Raw genomic sequence first — 16,780 nt, 5'->3', positions numbered from 1 at the left:
AGCTTGCCTGGGCCACCAGGTGACTGGATATTGGGTCAAACATTCTGAATGTGTCTGTAAGGGTGTTTTTGGAGGAGATTAACATTTGGATTGGCAGACAAGTAAAGATTGCCCTTCCGCAGGTGGGTGAGTCTTAGTCAACCAAATGGAGACCTGAATAGAACAAAAGGCTGAGTAAGGGACAATTTTCTCTCTCTCTCTCTCTCTCTCTCTCTCTCTCTCTCTCTCTCTCTCTCTCTCTCTCTCTCTCTCTCTGCCCAACTGTCTTTGAACTGGGATATTGGTCTTCTCCTGCCTTCAGACTTGGCTTTGACTGGAATTTACACTATCAGCTCTCCTGAGTCTCCAGCTTGCAGGTGTTTGAACTTCTCAGCCTCTATACTCATGTCAGCCAGTTCTTGATCTATCTATCTATCTATCTATCTATCTATCTATCTATCTATCTATCTATCATCTATCTATCTATCATCTATCTTCCCTCTAATTTTCTATTGGTTCTGTTTCTCTGGAGAATCCTAACACAGATGTTATCCTCTTTGCATTCTTGGGGGGCCTTATCTATAGTTAGGAACTCAGTGTCTTTGATTGATGACTGACCTCTACCCTGCACAACCTCTAACTTATGGGAGAGGTAATATAATGTAATGGCTAAGAGCAAGGCTTTTGGGCAGAGTATCAGACAGCAGGAAGCTACACAGCCGTCCCCTTGAACCTGGAGCTGTTGCTGGTATTGAACCCTGCATGCATGGGGTGAAATTTCATGAAGCCCAATTCACTCAAAATGGATCATAGACCTAAATGTAAATATAAAACTTTTAGGAAAAAAGCAGAGAAAATCCTTAGGATCTAGTGCTACACAAAGACTTGTTAGAATTGACACCAAAAGCACCCATAAAGGGAAAGATTGATAAATTGAACCTCATCAAAATTAAAAACTTTTGCTCTGTGCAGGACACTGTTAAGAAGATGAAAAGACAAGCTAAAGACTCAGAGAAAATATCTGCAAACCACTTATCTGACAAAGGACCAGTACCTAGAAATAGAAAAATCTCTTAAAACTCAGCAGTAAAAAACAAACAATTCAATTAGAAATGGGCAAAAACCATGAACAGACATTTCACCAAACAGGATGTCGAGATAGGAGAGAAATACATGAAAAGTCGTTCAGCACCATTAGCCGTTAGGGAAATGCAAATTAGAATCATAATGAGATTTAGCGACGTCCCTAGCAGAATAACCAAAATAAAAAAATAGTCACAACACCCAAAGTAGGAGAGCATGTGGAGAAACTAGATCACGCATGTGTTGCTGATGGGAATGTGAAACGGTATAGCTACCCTGGAAACAGTTTGGGAATTTCCTAAAAAACTGAAGATGCAACTACTATGTGATCCAGCAACTACATTCCTGGGCATTTTTCCCAGATAAATGATGATTTATGTTCCCACAAAAATCTGTCCATGAATTTTTATAGCAGCTTTATTCATAATGGCTCAAACTGGAAACAATCCAGATTGTCTTTCAATAGGTGATTGAGCAAACCATGGGCTATCCATACCGTAAACATACTCCTGGACTTTTATCCCAGAGAAATTAAACCTTACATTCACACAAAAACTTGTATATGGATGTTTATAGCAGCTTTATTCATAATAGCCAGCTCTGGAAACAACCCCTATTGTCCTTCCATAGGAGAATGGTTAAACTGACTACAATACAAACCACAGATTACTACTCAGCAACAAAAGGAACAAACTATTGACCCACACAATCAACTTGAATGAATCTCCAGGAAATTATGCTGAGTGAAAAGAGTCAATCGCAAAGCGTTCCATTTATATAACATTTTGCAATGACAAAGTTTTGGAAATGAAGGTCGAATCAGTGGTTGCCAGTGGGTAGAGATGGGTGAGGTGGGGGGGGCAGAGGAGGTGGGTGTGATTATGAAAGGGCAACTTGAAGGTCCTTGTGGTGTTGAAACTGTTCAGTATCTTTACTGTGGTAGTAGATACACAAACCCACCCATCTGACAAAATTGTACAGAACTTAATACACACACACACGCACACACACACACACACACACACACACGAGATCAAGTAAAACTGGGGAAATCTGAAAAAGATCAGTGGATTGTTTCAATGTCTATATCTTGCATGTATTGAAAACACGGATTCAAACAGATACGTGTATACCCACATTCATAACATTTTTCACAACAGCCAAAAGGCGGAAACAACCCAAATGTCCATCAACAAATGAATAAACAAACTGTGGTATATGCAAACAATGGAATATTATTCAGCCTTAAAAAGGAATGAAATCTGATGCATGCAATAATATGGATGAACCTTGAAAACATGCTAAGTGAAATAAGCCAGACATAAAAAGACAAAAAAATGTATGATTCCACTTGTATAAGGTACCTAGAGTAGGCAAATATATAGAGACAAAAAGTAGAATGATAGATGCCAGGAGCTGGGGGAAAGGGGGAAAAGGGAGTTACTGTTTAATGGATACAGAGTTTTTTTCTAGGATGATAAAAATGTTCTGGAAATGGATAGTGGCGATGGTTGCACACCAATGTGAATATACTTAATGCCACTAAATTATACAACTAAAAATGGTTAAAAGGGTAACTTTTATGTATAGTTTACCACCCAAAAAAGTGGAAAAAAATCATGATTGTAATATTGTATAGTTTCCCAAGATGGTACCATTGGAGGAAAGTGAGCGGGAAAGTGAATTATTTCTTACAAGTACGTGCAAATCTGCAATTATCTGAATTTTTAAAATGGAGGGAAAGACTGTGTCTTATTGAATGATATTATACCTCAATAAAAATTGCCTTAAAAACCTCCCTACCAGAGCCTCTGGAGTCAAATGGCCTGAGTCTGAAGCTTACTGACCAGTGCTATGACTTAGGCAAGTTTCTTAGGCCCTCAGTTTCCTCGCCTGTAAAGTGGGATAAAATCCTTACCTCAAAGAATTTGTATGAGGCTCACTATATACTTGTATGCATCTATCTCTGTACCGTTAGCTGCTTTTGTAAATTGGGTCTAGGGTGTCGTTGGTCACTGTCAGTTCTTCAGAACTCCAAATGCATTTTCTGTTATAAACCCTGATGCTCGCGACAGTTTCATTCTCAGACTTGTCCCCAAAGACTTTGGATTTAGTGTAGCTCAAACATGGGACATTTGTGATGGTTAAATAGCAGAGGACAATTTATGAGTATCATAAAACAAAAAGGGAAACCACCCAATGAACAAGAATGGGTTTTGTCACAAATTCTGGTTTTGGAGAAACAGCAGATTTAACCAAAGGATTATTAAAGTGAGGAGCATGACCAAGATTCATAAGGCCATGTCTGTAACTTCCAAGGGCCTTCCCAGCCCTGGTTTTCCATTTTGTCATAAAATGTCAAAATGTGAGATTCTTCTTGTAAGACTTCACCTATCTGTGGCATTGTTCTTTGGTTATCTGTTCTCATTCTGGCTTCTTGTGGGAGGGAAAAAAACGCATTCAGGCATTTGCCTAACTCACCTCCAGGGTCTCTCAGTGTCCCAGATTCTGGCAACGCTTTACTTGGGTTCCCAGATCCCTCATCATCTCGTCCTGAACCCGCTTGCCTTTGCGCAGACATTCACTGCTCGTGCCTTCTCACCTCCAGGACTTTGCCTATGCTGCTTCTGCTTCAAACATCCTCCACACCCTTTGCCTTCCTTCAGGACTCAGGTCTGGTGTGACTTCCTCCAAGCAGCCTTCCTGGATCTCTCCAGGGCCAGGCTGTGTGCTCCCTCAGCACAGTGCCCTCCCTGTCTACTTAGGCAACTCACAGCAGTGAAGCTGCTGTCAGTGACAATGCAATAGGGAGTGGAACAGTTTCTGGGAGCCTGGGGAAAGGAAAAGACAGTATACAGTCAAGCCTACTCTGGATGTATCTAAAGCAGGAAGATCTCTCTTCTCTGTTCTGGCAATTGATCTGTTTGTCAGAGTGGATTCATACATGGACCTGAGCCAGACTCCCTGGGTCCAAATCCTGGCTCTGCCATTAACCAGGTGTGCGCCTTGACCTTAACCTTTCTCTCCTCTGTAAAATGGGTATAATAATAGAACCCGCCAGATAGGGGTGTTGTGAGAATCATATGAATTATCATGTGTCAAGGGATTAGAATAGTAAGTGCTACATAGGGCTTGCTCTTTTATTATGATTCATTTCCCTCTGCTTCCCTGGGCTCCCACACTAGATCAAGTCAGCATTAAACACTCTAAATTGCATGTATGCATTTCCTTGTTAGCACTTTCCATGGTCTACATTTATCCATGGGATCCTTGAATGACGTCTCGTCTCTTCTAGTCTGTGTGCCATGCAGCAGAACCCAACCCTGATGCCCCCCTAGCAGTCCCACATCCTAGCCTAGTCCCCGGCTCTTCAGAAGTGCCCAACATTTGTTTTTTCTTTGTTCAGAGAAATATATATCTTGGTATTACTAAGCAAGAGGAGGGGGTCATAGAAGTTCCAGGGACAAATGTTGTGATCTAAAAACAAACCAGTTTTGACATGAGTGTCACAGATCTGGCAGGGAAGTGGCTGGACTCCTTCCCAAGTCACTTGATGAAAGACAGCTCAGCAGAGGAAGGCCCTCCCCTCTCTCCCACTGCTACAGAATATCAGGGGCTCAGGGGGATCTTGGGATCTCTGCATGCATATTCTGGGTGCACTGGGCTGGGTCAGATTCAGTTTCAGTTCTCCACAGAGTAAAAGAACAAGCGAGGGCCTTCTGTGGTCCAGCCCTGCCTGCCTCACAATGACTGAGCACCCTCATCACCAGCCTCTCTTGCCCTCTTGTGCTCTGGCCTAGTTGGCCTCCTGTTTGGTATATGTTAAAACAAACAAAAGCCTAAATGTCGATTTGATGACTGCACTTCTCAGAATATATCCTTAAGGAAATAAATGTTGATGTATGCAACGATTTAGCTACAAGGAAGTTCAACGTAACATTGTTTATGATAGAAAACTAAATAAATAAATAAAAAGGGAGGAAGGGATAGAGATTGGTTACGTTATGGCAAAGCCATGCAAAATAGAAGACTGTGTAATGATAGGGAAATATTTTCAAAATATATTGTTAAATGAAACAGAGCCAGTGAGTTATACCTTAAAAAAAAAAAAGTTACAAAACACGAGGAGATTGGGGTGGGAATCTAGGGAGATTCCAGCTTTATCTGTATGTTATCTAATGTTTGAAACTTTTCAAGAATGTAATTAAGTATGCAATTACTGGTTAATGAGCATCTATTACTATATGATTTTACTTTTGTTAAAATAAATAACGTCCCTTGGAGCCGTAGACCAGATCAAACATTCTATATAAAAGTGCTTGGGCCGTCCCAGAGGCTCAGGCAGTTGGAGCTCCATGCTCCTAACACTGAAGGCTGCTGGTTCGATCTCCACATGGGCCAGTGCCAGATGGCTCAGTTGGTTGGAGCACGGGCGCTCAACTACAAGGTTGCCAGTTCACTCCCGCAGGGAACGGTGGGCTAAGCCCCCTGCAACTAACAAACAGGCAACTGGACCTGGAGCTGAGCTGCACCCTCCACAACTAAGACTGATATGACAACTTGACTTGGAAAAAGCCCTGGAAGTACACACTGTTCCCCAATAAAGTCCTGTTCCCCTTCCCCAATAAAATCTTTAAAAAAAAAAAAGCGCTTGACAGAGTAAATGCTGAAGAAACACCAGCCCCCTTTATGCATAGAAAAAAGAGTAGAGAGAAAGACTGTTTGCTAATATGTTAAGAACAGCTGCCTCTAGGCAGGGGAATTGAGGTGAATTCACTTTTTTCCTTTGGGTTACCACCCCTTTTTAATTTTTCTCTGATGAACATGTGTTAATATTTCTTTTGAAATAAGGGTAGGGGACAATAAAATATATTATTAAAAATTCTTTAAGGCTCAACTCAAGCTACAGTTCTCCATGAAGCCTGCCTTCCCTGATTCCTGGGTCATGGACCACCCCTCACCCCAGCCTTGTTGATATTGGCTCATATTATTCCCCAGAGTGCAAAGCTTCTCTGAGTCCCTCCTCTCGAAATAGCAGGTCCCGTGAATGACTTGACAGATGGTGGATCCTGCATCCTCACTGCCAGCTGCCTCGGGGCAGTTTGCCTGATATTTGCTACTGAGCAGCAGCCAGCACTGGGCAGAAACAAGCCCCTGCACAGGCTGACATGAAGCAAGGCGCTTAAAGGAGGCGGTGGTGACCTGTCCGTCCTTTTTTCTCCCGGAGCCGGCAAATGGGGACTCTGCCCGCAGTTTGGGGGTTCCTGCATATCAGTGGGAATGTTTGGGAGAGGGAGAATATCAGGGGAGGGAGAGTTTGGGAGACTTGGGAGGAGATGAGCAAAGCCAGTGATGGTCCAAATCCCTTCCCCATCACCCCCTCCCCGCACGTCATCTTCTCTTTTTCTTTGGGGTGGGGGGGATCGCGCAGTCATGCTAAGTGGTACCCAGAAAGATCTGGGTGCCAAGAAGCCCCACCCTTCCACCCCTGCTAACCTAGTGACCAAGAGGGTGGGTTTTGGAATCCAACCTCCAGGTTTGAATCCTGCTTCGCACGTGCTAACTCTGCGAGTTACTTAATCTTTCTGTGTCTCTATTTTCTTATCTGTAAAACGGGGATAATGATGATAATAGCGTTTAGGAAGAAAGGCTGAAAATCGCTCGTTTAACGCTCTTCGTGGTTTCTATTCTTAGCCAAGACGAAACCGCAGCTCAGAAGGTGCGCGTCCCGGGTGCGTCCCGCCCGCGTCCCAGCCGGGCGGCGCCGGCTTCCTGCCCAGTACCCGCCCGCGGGGCCCAAGTCCAGCCGCGCTCCGGGCCTAGAGGAACTCCGGGTCCAGCAAGCCGAAGGGGCTGGGCCGGTTGGAGGAGCGCAAGCCAGGGGTGGGCGGCCAGCTCAACGCGAAGGGGCCGAAGTGCTCGGCGGCGAAGGTGACCACGTCGGCCGGCTGGCGCAGCAGCAGGAAGAGCAGGAAGTCGGAGACGATCGCTTTGGCCTCCGGATGCTGCTGCAGGTACCTGGTGTGGCTGAGGCGCAGCTGCTCCTGGCGGGGACGGAGCCTGAGCCAGACCCACGACCCCCGCGCCCTGGGAAGCGCCCTACTTCGCTCCAAGGAGCGATTAGGGACATTGAGACCTCGCAGCCTCCTGGGCTGTGCATTGCAACCGGGCACGAAGAGTGATCAGTATTGGTGGAATTTATGTTGGTGGGCGGGGAAGGGGGTGAGAATGGGACCCCGGGCTGCAGCCTCTCTTCACCTTCCGATCCAGGAACCTCGAGTATAGCTCCATGTCCTCCTCCCACATCAGGGGCTTCTTCTCAAACACCGGGCGAGGCTCAATCTCATCTGGGTGGGAGGGAGGAAGGATGTGTACCCCCACCCCAGAACCTTTCTTGGATGCACAGGGTGCCCAAGAACACCCAAACTGCAGGCTCAGGTAAAACCCCAGGGTTCTGCCCATATGGGTAGAGTTTCTGGAAGGGGGTTCCAGCAAAATGATCCTCCCCTAATTGTCATGAAGTCTGGCTGGAAGGCAAAGCTTCTCCATGTGATGACCTCTGGCCAGGAACCCAACCATGACACTCAATCCAGCCCCTGCGCCCAGGTTTCCCCTTCACTCTCCACCAGCCAGAGGCTTCACTCACCCTCCTCCCTAATGATGGGCATCTTGGTGACCACGCAGCAGCCGGGGAAGCCCACCTGGACTCTCTTGGCCAGGTGCCTGGAGAGCAACACAGGAGAAGGTGTGTCTATACCCACTCCCTTGAGAGCTGTCCTGGGGGCTTCGCTTTACTTCTGTATCCCTGCCAATCCCCCACTTGTCTTTGAGTTTCCAGGTCAAGTTCATTTCTAGATCCCCAGATAACAGCCCCTGCTTTTCAAGGTGGGTACTGGTCCCACCCCTAGAGATGCACGCAGTGTGCCAGGGCTGGACTGGGACCTTGAGAGATATAAGCACTGAAAAATTCATGACCCTCCTGCTATATGTGACACGCAAAATAGAAACAGCTAAGTTATGAAGCAAGGAAGGCTAAGGACATTCTGATTACTTTTTTCCGGTGTAGTGACTATGTCAATACTTCTTTGGAAGTGTCAAAAGGCAAATTCTTCCCCCACTCCTGAATTTTCTCATGGTTTGGTGCCTGTGCTTTGCTGGTGACAGCTGGGCAGGGTGCCAGAATGCTTCTCCCACCCAGCATGTTGATTTTCATTGTATGTTGAGTTGTTCAAACCTTGGCGTTTTTCAAAGTGACACCCAACACCCATGGCAGCTGCTTTAGGCCCCGTGGAGGTGGAGTGAAAGTCCTCAGCCATTTAGGGCTCTTTGGTGAGGTTTGGGAGGCACGGTGAGAATCAGGAGAATGAACAAATGAAGAAAGGATGAATGAGGTGGGTAAAGCAGGGGCACTTAGATCTCAACAGCAACTCTTCTTGGTGGTGTCCCCAGAAGCGGTACTCGTCCTTGGCCCCAGCAGCCTCCATCGCCGAGCACCCAGGCTTGTGCTCAACGCTGCCCCCCTTGGCCCCGGGTCAGTAGCTCACCCATCAGGCAGCAGGTAGAACTGGCAGGACATGGGGATGCCCTCCTCGGAGTGTACAGTCTGTTCCACGATGAACACTTCCACCTGCTGATGGTCCACCTGGATGGTCTGGGAGCCCAGGGCTTGCTGGCAGCAGCCAAAATGGAGGGAAGGAGGTGAGATGGATGCCTACCAGGGTCTCCCCCCAAATCTCACCCTGGCCCTTCTCTCCGTCTTGCAGCTTCATTCCTTGTTCACCAGTGATAAGCAACGCTTGGTTCTCCAGACACTCAGTTACTACAAGATTTGAGTTAAGGGTCCTTTCATAAATAGCCGGATCCTATCCCAACCCCTCCCTATCCCCTCTCCATCACCAAGTGCTTCTAGATGGTAGATTCTGTTACAGGGATGAGGATTAACCAATCAGGTGTGAGTAGGGAGGGGCATGGGCTATTGGAGTGGTGGGGGGCAGGGAGGCTCTGGGGAGTGGGACTAGACTGAGATTTGTGGTCACTTCAGGCCCATGCAGCTGTTGGGGGGGAATGCTAACATAAGACACATGTTTCAAAGAAAGTGGGGGGAAATGGCATGTGCCTGTTTGTGTCAAACACTTGCTGTTTGTCAGGTTTCTGAGAGAGAAGACTAGAAGGTCATTTACAAAGTTAGTCAAATCTGCCCGCAAAGTGTGTGTTCAGAGGAGCAGCTTTAAAATCACATATTGCAGGAAGTCCTACGTATGTTGATTATGAAAAATTAGACAAAATAAAATTTATAAAGAAGAAACACCCTTACCAGGGTTTAGCCATAGTAAAAGAATATTTAAGCGCACTTGGAGATATTGCATTGCCTGATGTTAAATATATGTCTTTAAAAGCAGCCCCCCATGATGTTTATTTCTCTTGGACTGACTTTTGTGCAAAAACTGTTGCTTCCCTCAACTGTTCACACCTTTTGTCCCTCTCACTCACTCCACCTGCCCCACACTTGATCTTCTCTCGAACAAATACAGTCTTGCGTTCTCCTGCCTTTGGAAATCCCACCCCCTGGCCCCAGTTTTATCCCCATCCCACCCCCTCTTCCACTCCACAGCTGTCTCTTCTCCCACTTCAGTGTTCGCCATGCCCCTTCTAGTTTGCCCCCAGGTCAAGTCCCCTGCCTGGGGAGACCCCTCACGTAGGTGGAATAGCAGAGTTTGCCCTCCGTGTCCAAGGCCAGGAAGCGGGCATCACTGGGCACCATCCGCCGCCAGGCCATCACCCTCAGCAACAGTAGGTTGGCAGATTCGGAGATGAAGCCCGCAACTGAGTGCCAGGGGAAAAACGTCACTTCGGTCTTCACTTCCTGTTCAGGACAAATCTGGGTTAGGAATGTTGCGCTGGGAAGGGGCAGAGAGGGTAGACAAGCCAGGTGTTGGGCGTGGGGTCCTCGCTGAGTCCCCACTCCAGGCTCCCAGCCTGACATAATCTGGCCCCTGCTCCTGGTTTCAAGAGGATGTGGAGGATGGCTCCCACTCACCTCACCCTCCTTGATCCTTCTGGTCATGGCCAGCTGGTCCGCCTGCTTTAGCAAACTCACCTTCCGTTCCATGGGGAGGATGTGAAACTAAGGACCAGAACATGGACAGGAGAATCAGGGACTAACCAGATTGTATAAGAACAGGACTCCCCACAGATCACCTTATCCATTCTTCTTCATAAATGAGAAAACCAAGAGGAGTTTTGGATAGAAAACTTTCCACATGTAATAAAGCCCAGGAATAGAAGTCAGATTATGGTTTCTGTGGGGAGGTCGTTAGGCAAGAGTAGCTTCCAATGTGTAAACCGGTCACATTCCAGAAGTTAATGAAGTGGCTGGGGCTGGTTGTGAGGGGCACAGAGCGGGAGAATTTGGAAGTGAAGTGGTGACAGGCCCTTGGAAAAGGCCAGGCTCTGGGAAAGGTCAGCCCGCATGGGCTGACCAGGAAGCTGCTAGGCTCTCAGCCTAGAAGGGGTCCAGAGGCAGGGGCGGGACCGAGCCTTTGTAGATTAGGAGAAGGTCATCAGAAGCAAGCTGCTGATCTCCAGTCCCCTGGATGGACTGGTTTCCAAGTTGTGTGTGGTGGGAGAATCTCAGGGTAACTGGAGAAAAAGGTAGGGTGACAGTTCACTGAGTTCCCCTTTCCTCTCACCCCTCCCTCCAGGGTCTCTATTCTGTCAGCCTGGATTAGGGTCAAGGTTGGAGGCCCCAGGAGGTACCTTGATGAACTCCTGACTATGTTGTTCCTTGATCTCCAAGTTCCATGAGAGATAGCCTGAGGTGGAGGGAGGGGAAGAGTTCTGTCACAGGAGACAGGGTTGAGGATTGCAGGAGAGGAGCGTGGTGGCTCAGGCTGGAGGATTTGGGTATTGTGTGGCTACAGGAAAAACTAAGCGGTGCTCTAGTCTTGAGTCTGTAGCTGTGATTAACGTCCCTGTCACCCCCCACCTCCCACACACCCTCTGTGCCTCATTCTGGTCCCAAGAGGAAGTCCAAGGGTTGGTCCTGAGTAAAGGTCCTGGGATGGGGTGGAGGCAGTAGAGGAAGGATGTGGTGAAGGGCGTCAGGCAGCAGGGACTCTACCCAGGAGAGAGTTTCCACAGAGCGTCTTGTCCATGAAGCCTTTGCTGTAGGCATGCACGAGGGGGCAATGCAACAGGTCACCCGAGACGTCTTTGTGATTCCCTCTCTGCACGTCAATGGTCAGCTCTCCCTGAGGCTCCCCTGTGTTGGAGACCATGGCCAGAGTCTCGGAGAAAAACAGCATCTGTAGCTCCTCCTGCCCTAGGGTGAGGGTTCCGTGGGGACAGAGAAAGCCCAGCTCTTAGGCCTCAACTCTCTGACCCCTGGCCTCCAGTGTCCCACCCCCTCCCCATCCACGTCTTCTAGGCAGCCCCTGCCTCCCCTCCACTGGCCTCTCCAGCAGCCAGCAGGTGAAGGCGCACTCCCACCACCCCATGGCCCTGGGGTCTTCCTTTGAAAAATATCAACAAATATCAACCCTTTCTGAGTCCCAGGAGAATCAAGGCTGAGAGAGACAGGGCCAGGTCTGGGCCTTCTCTCTTCGGTCCTCTCCAGACGTGTGCCCTGGCCCCCACCACACACCCATAGCCCAGGCTCACTGAGGGAGTTGAGGAAGTGAATGGCTTCAGCATTGGCCTCTGGGGGTGGCAGACTCTCTGGGGCTGAGGCCTGGTGGTCCTTGGCTCTGGGGCCTACATGGGGAGGAGAGGACAAGATGGCAGACCTTGGGGAGAAGGAAATGGGTAGGACAGGGGTTCCAAGAACATAATCCGCCAAGGCAGCCCCAGGGTGGATTGTGAGGGAGAAGATGGCCCTCCCCTTTCTAGCACCAGCAGCCCTCTTCCTACCTGTGGATTGAACTTTAGAGGACATGCTGCCTGCTGTCTGCTACAGAGTCTGTATCCAGCTGTCTCCATGGTAACGGGGTGCTAGCTACCAACTCTTAAAGGGCCATCAATCCATTTCACTAAATACCCAGACCTTAGAGGAAATGGTAGGAACTATGTGTTAGCCAGAGGTATTGTCCAGCAGAGGGAGCATTTGACGTTCTTAAAAGGCAGGGGATGACATGGGTCATTAGAATTACCTTAGAAACTTCACACACATTACCCGGAGTGAGATTTTTACTGATATATCCCCTCGCGCAAGGGAAGTAAGAGAAAAAATAAACATGTGGGATTACATCAAACTAAAAAGCTTTTTCACAGCAAAGGAAATCATCAATAAAACAAAAAGGGATCCTACTGAATGGGAAAAGATATTTGCCAATGATATATCTGATAAGGGGTTAATATCACAAATTTATAAAAAACTCACTCAACTCAACTCCAAAAAAACAAACAACCCAATTAAAAAATGGGCAGAGGACATGAAGAGACATTTTTCTAAAAAGGACATACAGATGGCAAACAGACATATGAAGAAATGCTCAACCTCACTAACCATCAGAGAAATGCAAATAAAAACCACAATGAGATACCACCTCACCCCAGTCAAAATGGCTATCATCAATAAATCAACAAACAACAAGTGGTGGCGCGGATGTGGAGAAAAGAGAACTCTTGTGCACTGTTGGTGGGAATGCGGATTGGTGTAGCCACTATGGAAAACAGTATGGAGGTATCTCAAAAATCTGAAAACGGAGCTACCTAATGATCCAGCAATCCCACTCCTAGGTATCTATCCGGGGAAATTCAAAACTCCAATTCAAAAATCTTTATGCACTCCTGTGTTTATTGCAGCACTATACACAATAGCCAAGACATGGAAACAACCGAAATGCCCATCAGTAGATGACTGGATTAAGAAACTGTGGTATATTTATACAATGGAGTATTACGCAGCCATAAAGAAGAAAGAAATCTTACCATTTGCAACAACATGGATGGACCTAGAGAACATTATGTTAAGTGAAATAAGTCAGAGAAAGACAAATACCATATGATCTCACTTATATGCAGAATCTAAAGAAAAGAATAAGTGAATGAACTAATCAGAAACAGTTTTGGAGACATAGAGGAAAAACTGAGGGTTGCTACAGGGGCAGGGGGGTGGGGATAAGGGGGAAGGTGAGAGATTTAGAAAATAGTCGGTAACCACAAGATGGCCACGGGGTTTTGAAAATTAATTTGGGGAACATAATCAATAATGTAAAGATTTTGTAGGGTATCCGATGGACATGTGTCCCATTTGGGAGACCACCTCAGGGATGATGTAGATGCCTGGTCTCTGCATGGTACACCTGAAGCTGAACAATAATGAATGCCAACTATAAATATATATATATATATATATATATATATATTATATATATATATATATATGTATATATATGTATATATATGTATATATGTATGTATACGGTTACAGGAAGCGGAGTACAGCATTAGGAATAGAGACAGTGGAAATGTAATGGCTCTGTGTGATGTCAGAGGGATAGTGGATGGGGGGAGGGGGGTTCACACAGTGTGAGGGATATAAATGATAAACGTCTAAGTTTTGCTTTGTCTTGTGCACCTGAAACTAATAAAATTATATTTTTAAAAAAAGAATTACCTTAGAAGTTGTGGCTCTGAATCAGACATGGCCTCACATGCACAGAACCCAACTAGATGCTGTGTGAACAGCACTACACGTTGGAGCCCTGACATGTAACAGTGATGGAGATCAGAGCGACAATCACAACAAACTCATGACCCTGCCAACCATAGGCCAGGCACTGTTCCATAGGGCCTCACACACATAGCTCAGTGTTCAGAATAACCCTGTGAGCAGGTACTTTTCCCCTCCGTTTTATGGCTAAGAAAACTGAGGCACCGAGAGGTTAAATGTCTTCCCAAGGTCACACAGCGAGTAACTGGCAGAGCTAGGACTCAACCCAAGGAAGTCTGGCTCCAGAGTAAGACAGAATTCAGAGAAAAATGAAGCAATAAACAGATGATACATTGAACCCAAACAAGTGGTACCATAACATGGGTAGTAATTAGAGACAAAAGCTTGAAAATTGAATTATGCTGTACGCAAACCCCAGGTTGTGGGCTCTGTGAGCCCCACCTTATAAGTGTTAGAGTCTGTGTCATAGTGGCTATAAAAAGGGGCTCAGACTGATAGTTACGGTCCCAGAAAAGAAAAACATTGGCAGGAGGTGAGGGGATGGGTGAAAAAGGTGAAGGGTATTAAGAAGTACAAACTGCCAGTTGTATAATAAGCCACGGGAATGGAAAGTACAGCATAAGGAACGGAGTCAATAATATTGTAATAACTATGTCCGGTGACAGATGGGTACTGATGTATCGAGGTGATCACTTTATAAGGTATATAAATAGCTAATCACTATGTTTTCACTTGAAACGAATATAATATTGTATGTCAACTGTAGTTTAAAATTAAATAAATAAAAGGCAAATCTTGACATGAAGCCTCATCAAGTCACCTAAGGAGTTCTGTGTCCCCCGCGTCGCCACCCCCTGCCATTTACTTGGGAAGGTAATCTTCAAATAGCTTCCTACTAGGTAACTATCTATCAACTTCAGGACGATTTAGAATTACGTGTAGAATAGCTTTAAGAGAAACAAACAGTGTTACTATTTTTTGTGTTACATGGTGCATATTTGGTATTTCAAGTTCTTGAAATGTTTAAAATAATTTGGCATGGTAGGGTGCTTAAGAGATAGCCCTGGAGATTCTAATTTAAATGAGGCAATTGCATAGTTGATTTAGACTGTTCTTTGAAGTTAAATTATCACTGTGATTGTAAAAACATTTTTAAAAAACTTTCAAATGTACTATATTTATATGTTTACTTATTAGATTGCAATAAAAGCACTTGGGAGGCTGGTCTGTCAGTCAATTGTTTTATTTAAAAAAATTTTGGGGGCAGCCAGATAGCTCAGTTGGTTAGAGCACTAGCTCTTAACAACAGGGTTGCCGGTTCGATTCCCACATGGGCCAGAGAACTGCGCCCTCCCCAATCAGCCTGAAGACAACGAGCTGCAGCTGAGCTTCCAGAGGGGCAGTGGATGGCTCAGTGGGTTAGAGCAGCCACTTAGAGCACTAGCGCTCAACAACAAACGGTGGCTGGACTTGGAGCTGAGCTGTGCCCTCCACAACTAGTTTGAAGGACAATGACTTGGAGCTGATGGGCCCTGAAGAAACACAGTGTCCCCCAATATTCCCCAATTAAAAAAAATTTTTTTAAGAGAATTGAATTCTTCTTTCTTATTTTTTTTCCAGCTTTTCTGAGATATAATTAACATATAGCAATCAATTGCTTTACAAAAGGAAATACAGTAATCTACATATACAGAGGCTGCCAAAAAAATGTACACACATTTTAAGAAAGGAAAACACTGTATTAAAATTGTAATACTCAATATATACCAATAACAAAAGATGAATACAAGTCATGGGGACACATTTTTGACACCCCCAGTGTATAGAAAGAATAAGGGCAATATAAGCTGCTGAAAGAGGTTTTAACTTTAAAAAAAGGACCAATTAGTAATCAAAGCCCCCTTAGAAGTTATTAATATTCAGTAGATTTATGATTAGAATGATATGACTAAAAAAAAAGAAGAATGACATGACTATAAGTTGAATTTTAAAGTTTTTGAAATGTTTTAAAAATTAAAACATTTTAACTAAGAAATTGAGTATTAATTTTTAAAAGCCAAAGTGAATTCTGAGGAACAAGCCTTCCTCTGCATGTGAGCCACCAGTAACATTAGGAAACTTCACCACTGCTTTGGAAAGCAGTTTGTTAGTTCCTCAAAAAGTTAAACGTGGAGTTACTATATGACTCCTAGGTACATACCCAAGAGAACTGAAAATATCTAAGTACACAAAAACTCGTACACAGATATTCACAGCACTATTATGTATAATAGCCGAAAAGTGAAAACAACCCAACTATCCATCAACTGACAAATGGGTAAGCAAAATGTGGTATACAAATACAATGGAATATTATTAGAAGGAATAAAGGAATAAAGTACTGACACATGCTACAATGTGAATGAACCTTGAAAACATGTTGAGTGAAAGAAGCCAGTCACGACCACATATTGCATGCTTCTATTTATATGACATGTCCAGTAACAAAAGACCACATATTGCATGATTCTATTTATACGACACGTTCAGAATAGGCAAATCTAGAGACGGAAAGAAATCAGTGGTTGCCCAGTGTGGGGGTGCAGTAGGGGCATGGAGACAGGGAGTGACATCAAACGGGCACAGGGTTTCTTTCCTGGATGTTGAAAATGTTCTAAAATTAGACGGCGGTGATGGTCGCAAAACTGTGCATGTACTAAAACCCATTGAATTAGACACTTTAAAAGGGTGAATTTTGTGTTATGCAAATTATCTCAATAAAGTTGTTAATAAAAAATAAAGCATTTAAATAAAATCTAAAAAAAGCAAACCCTATTGCTTTCATATGTAAATTACATCAAGTTTGACAACATCTTTTTGATTATTAGGACAACGTTCAAAATAAAAATAAGCAAATTGTGGTCTAAATGCACTTTAAGGGGTGCCCTTGTAGTTCCCCCACCTATTGTCCCCTGCCCATCTCCCTTCGGAGCTCTCCCTCCCCTCTCCTTGGTCAGGCCCCTCTAGGTGCCTAGGATCCTACCTGCCCATCCTCATTAGCTGGTG

The 16,780-nt window shown here is 45.3% G+C and overlaps 1 protein-coding gene across 2 annotated transcripts; it reads right to left on the bottom strand.

Moving 5' to 3' along the window:
* Positions 1-6,723: 6,723 nt before the first annotated feature.
* CATIP (ciliogenesis associated TTC17 interacting protein) lies at positions 6,724-12,105 on the bottom strand. Of its 2 annotated transcripts, XM_019741868.2 has the most exons (10): positions 11,971-12,105; positions 11,722-11,814; positions 11,183-11,383; positions 10,819-10,874; positions 10,100-10,186; positions 9,758-9,925; positions 8,607-8,731; positions 7,709-7,785; positions 7,321-7,409; positions 6,724-7,106 (listed from the first exon to the last, which is right to left on the bottom strand). In XM_019741868.2, exons 1-10 carry the CDS (start codon positions 11,993-11,995, stop codon positions 6,882-6,884), a joined length of 1,146 nt encoding a protein of 381 aa, XP_019597427.2. In that variant the 5' UTR covers positions 11,996-12,105; the 3' UTR covers positions 6,724-6,881. The 2 variants fall into 2 exon arrangements, with proteins under 2 accessions (XP_019597427.2, XP_019597422.2); XM_019741863.2 differs by having other exon boundaries at positions 9,758-10,186.
* Between the last annotated feature and the right edge of the window lie 4,675 nt (positions 12,106-16,780).

The sequence above is a fragment of the Rhinolophus sinicus genome, linkage group LG01 (genome assembly GCF_036562045.2).
Source record: "Rhinolophus sinicus isolate RSC01 linkage group LG01, ASM3656204v1, whole genome shotgun sequence".
NCBI classification, from domain to species: domain Eukaryota; kingdom Metazoa; phylum Chordata; class Mammalia; order Chiroptera; family Rhinolophidae; genus Rhinolophus; species Rhinolophus sinicus.
Note: the sequence above shows the minus strand (reverse complement) of the source record. Positions and strands in the feature narration are given on the sequence as shown.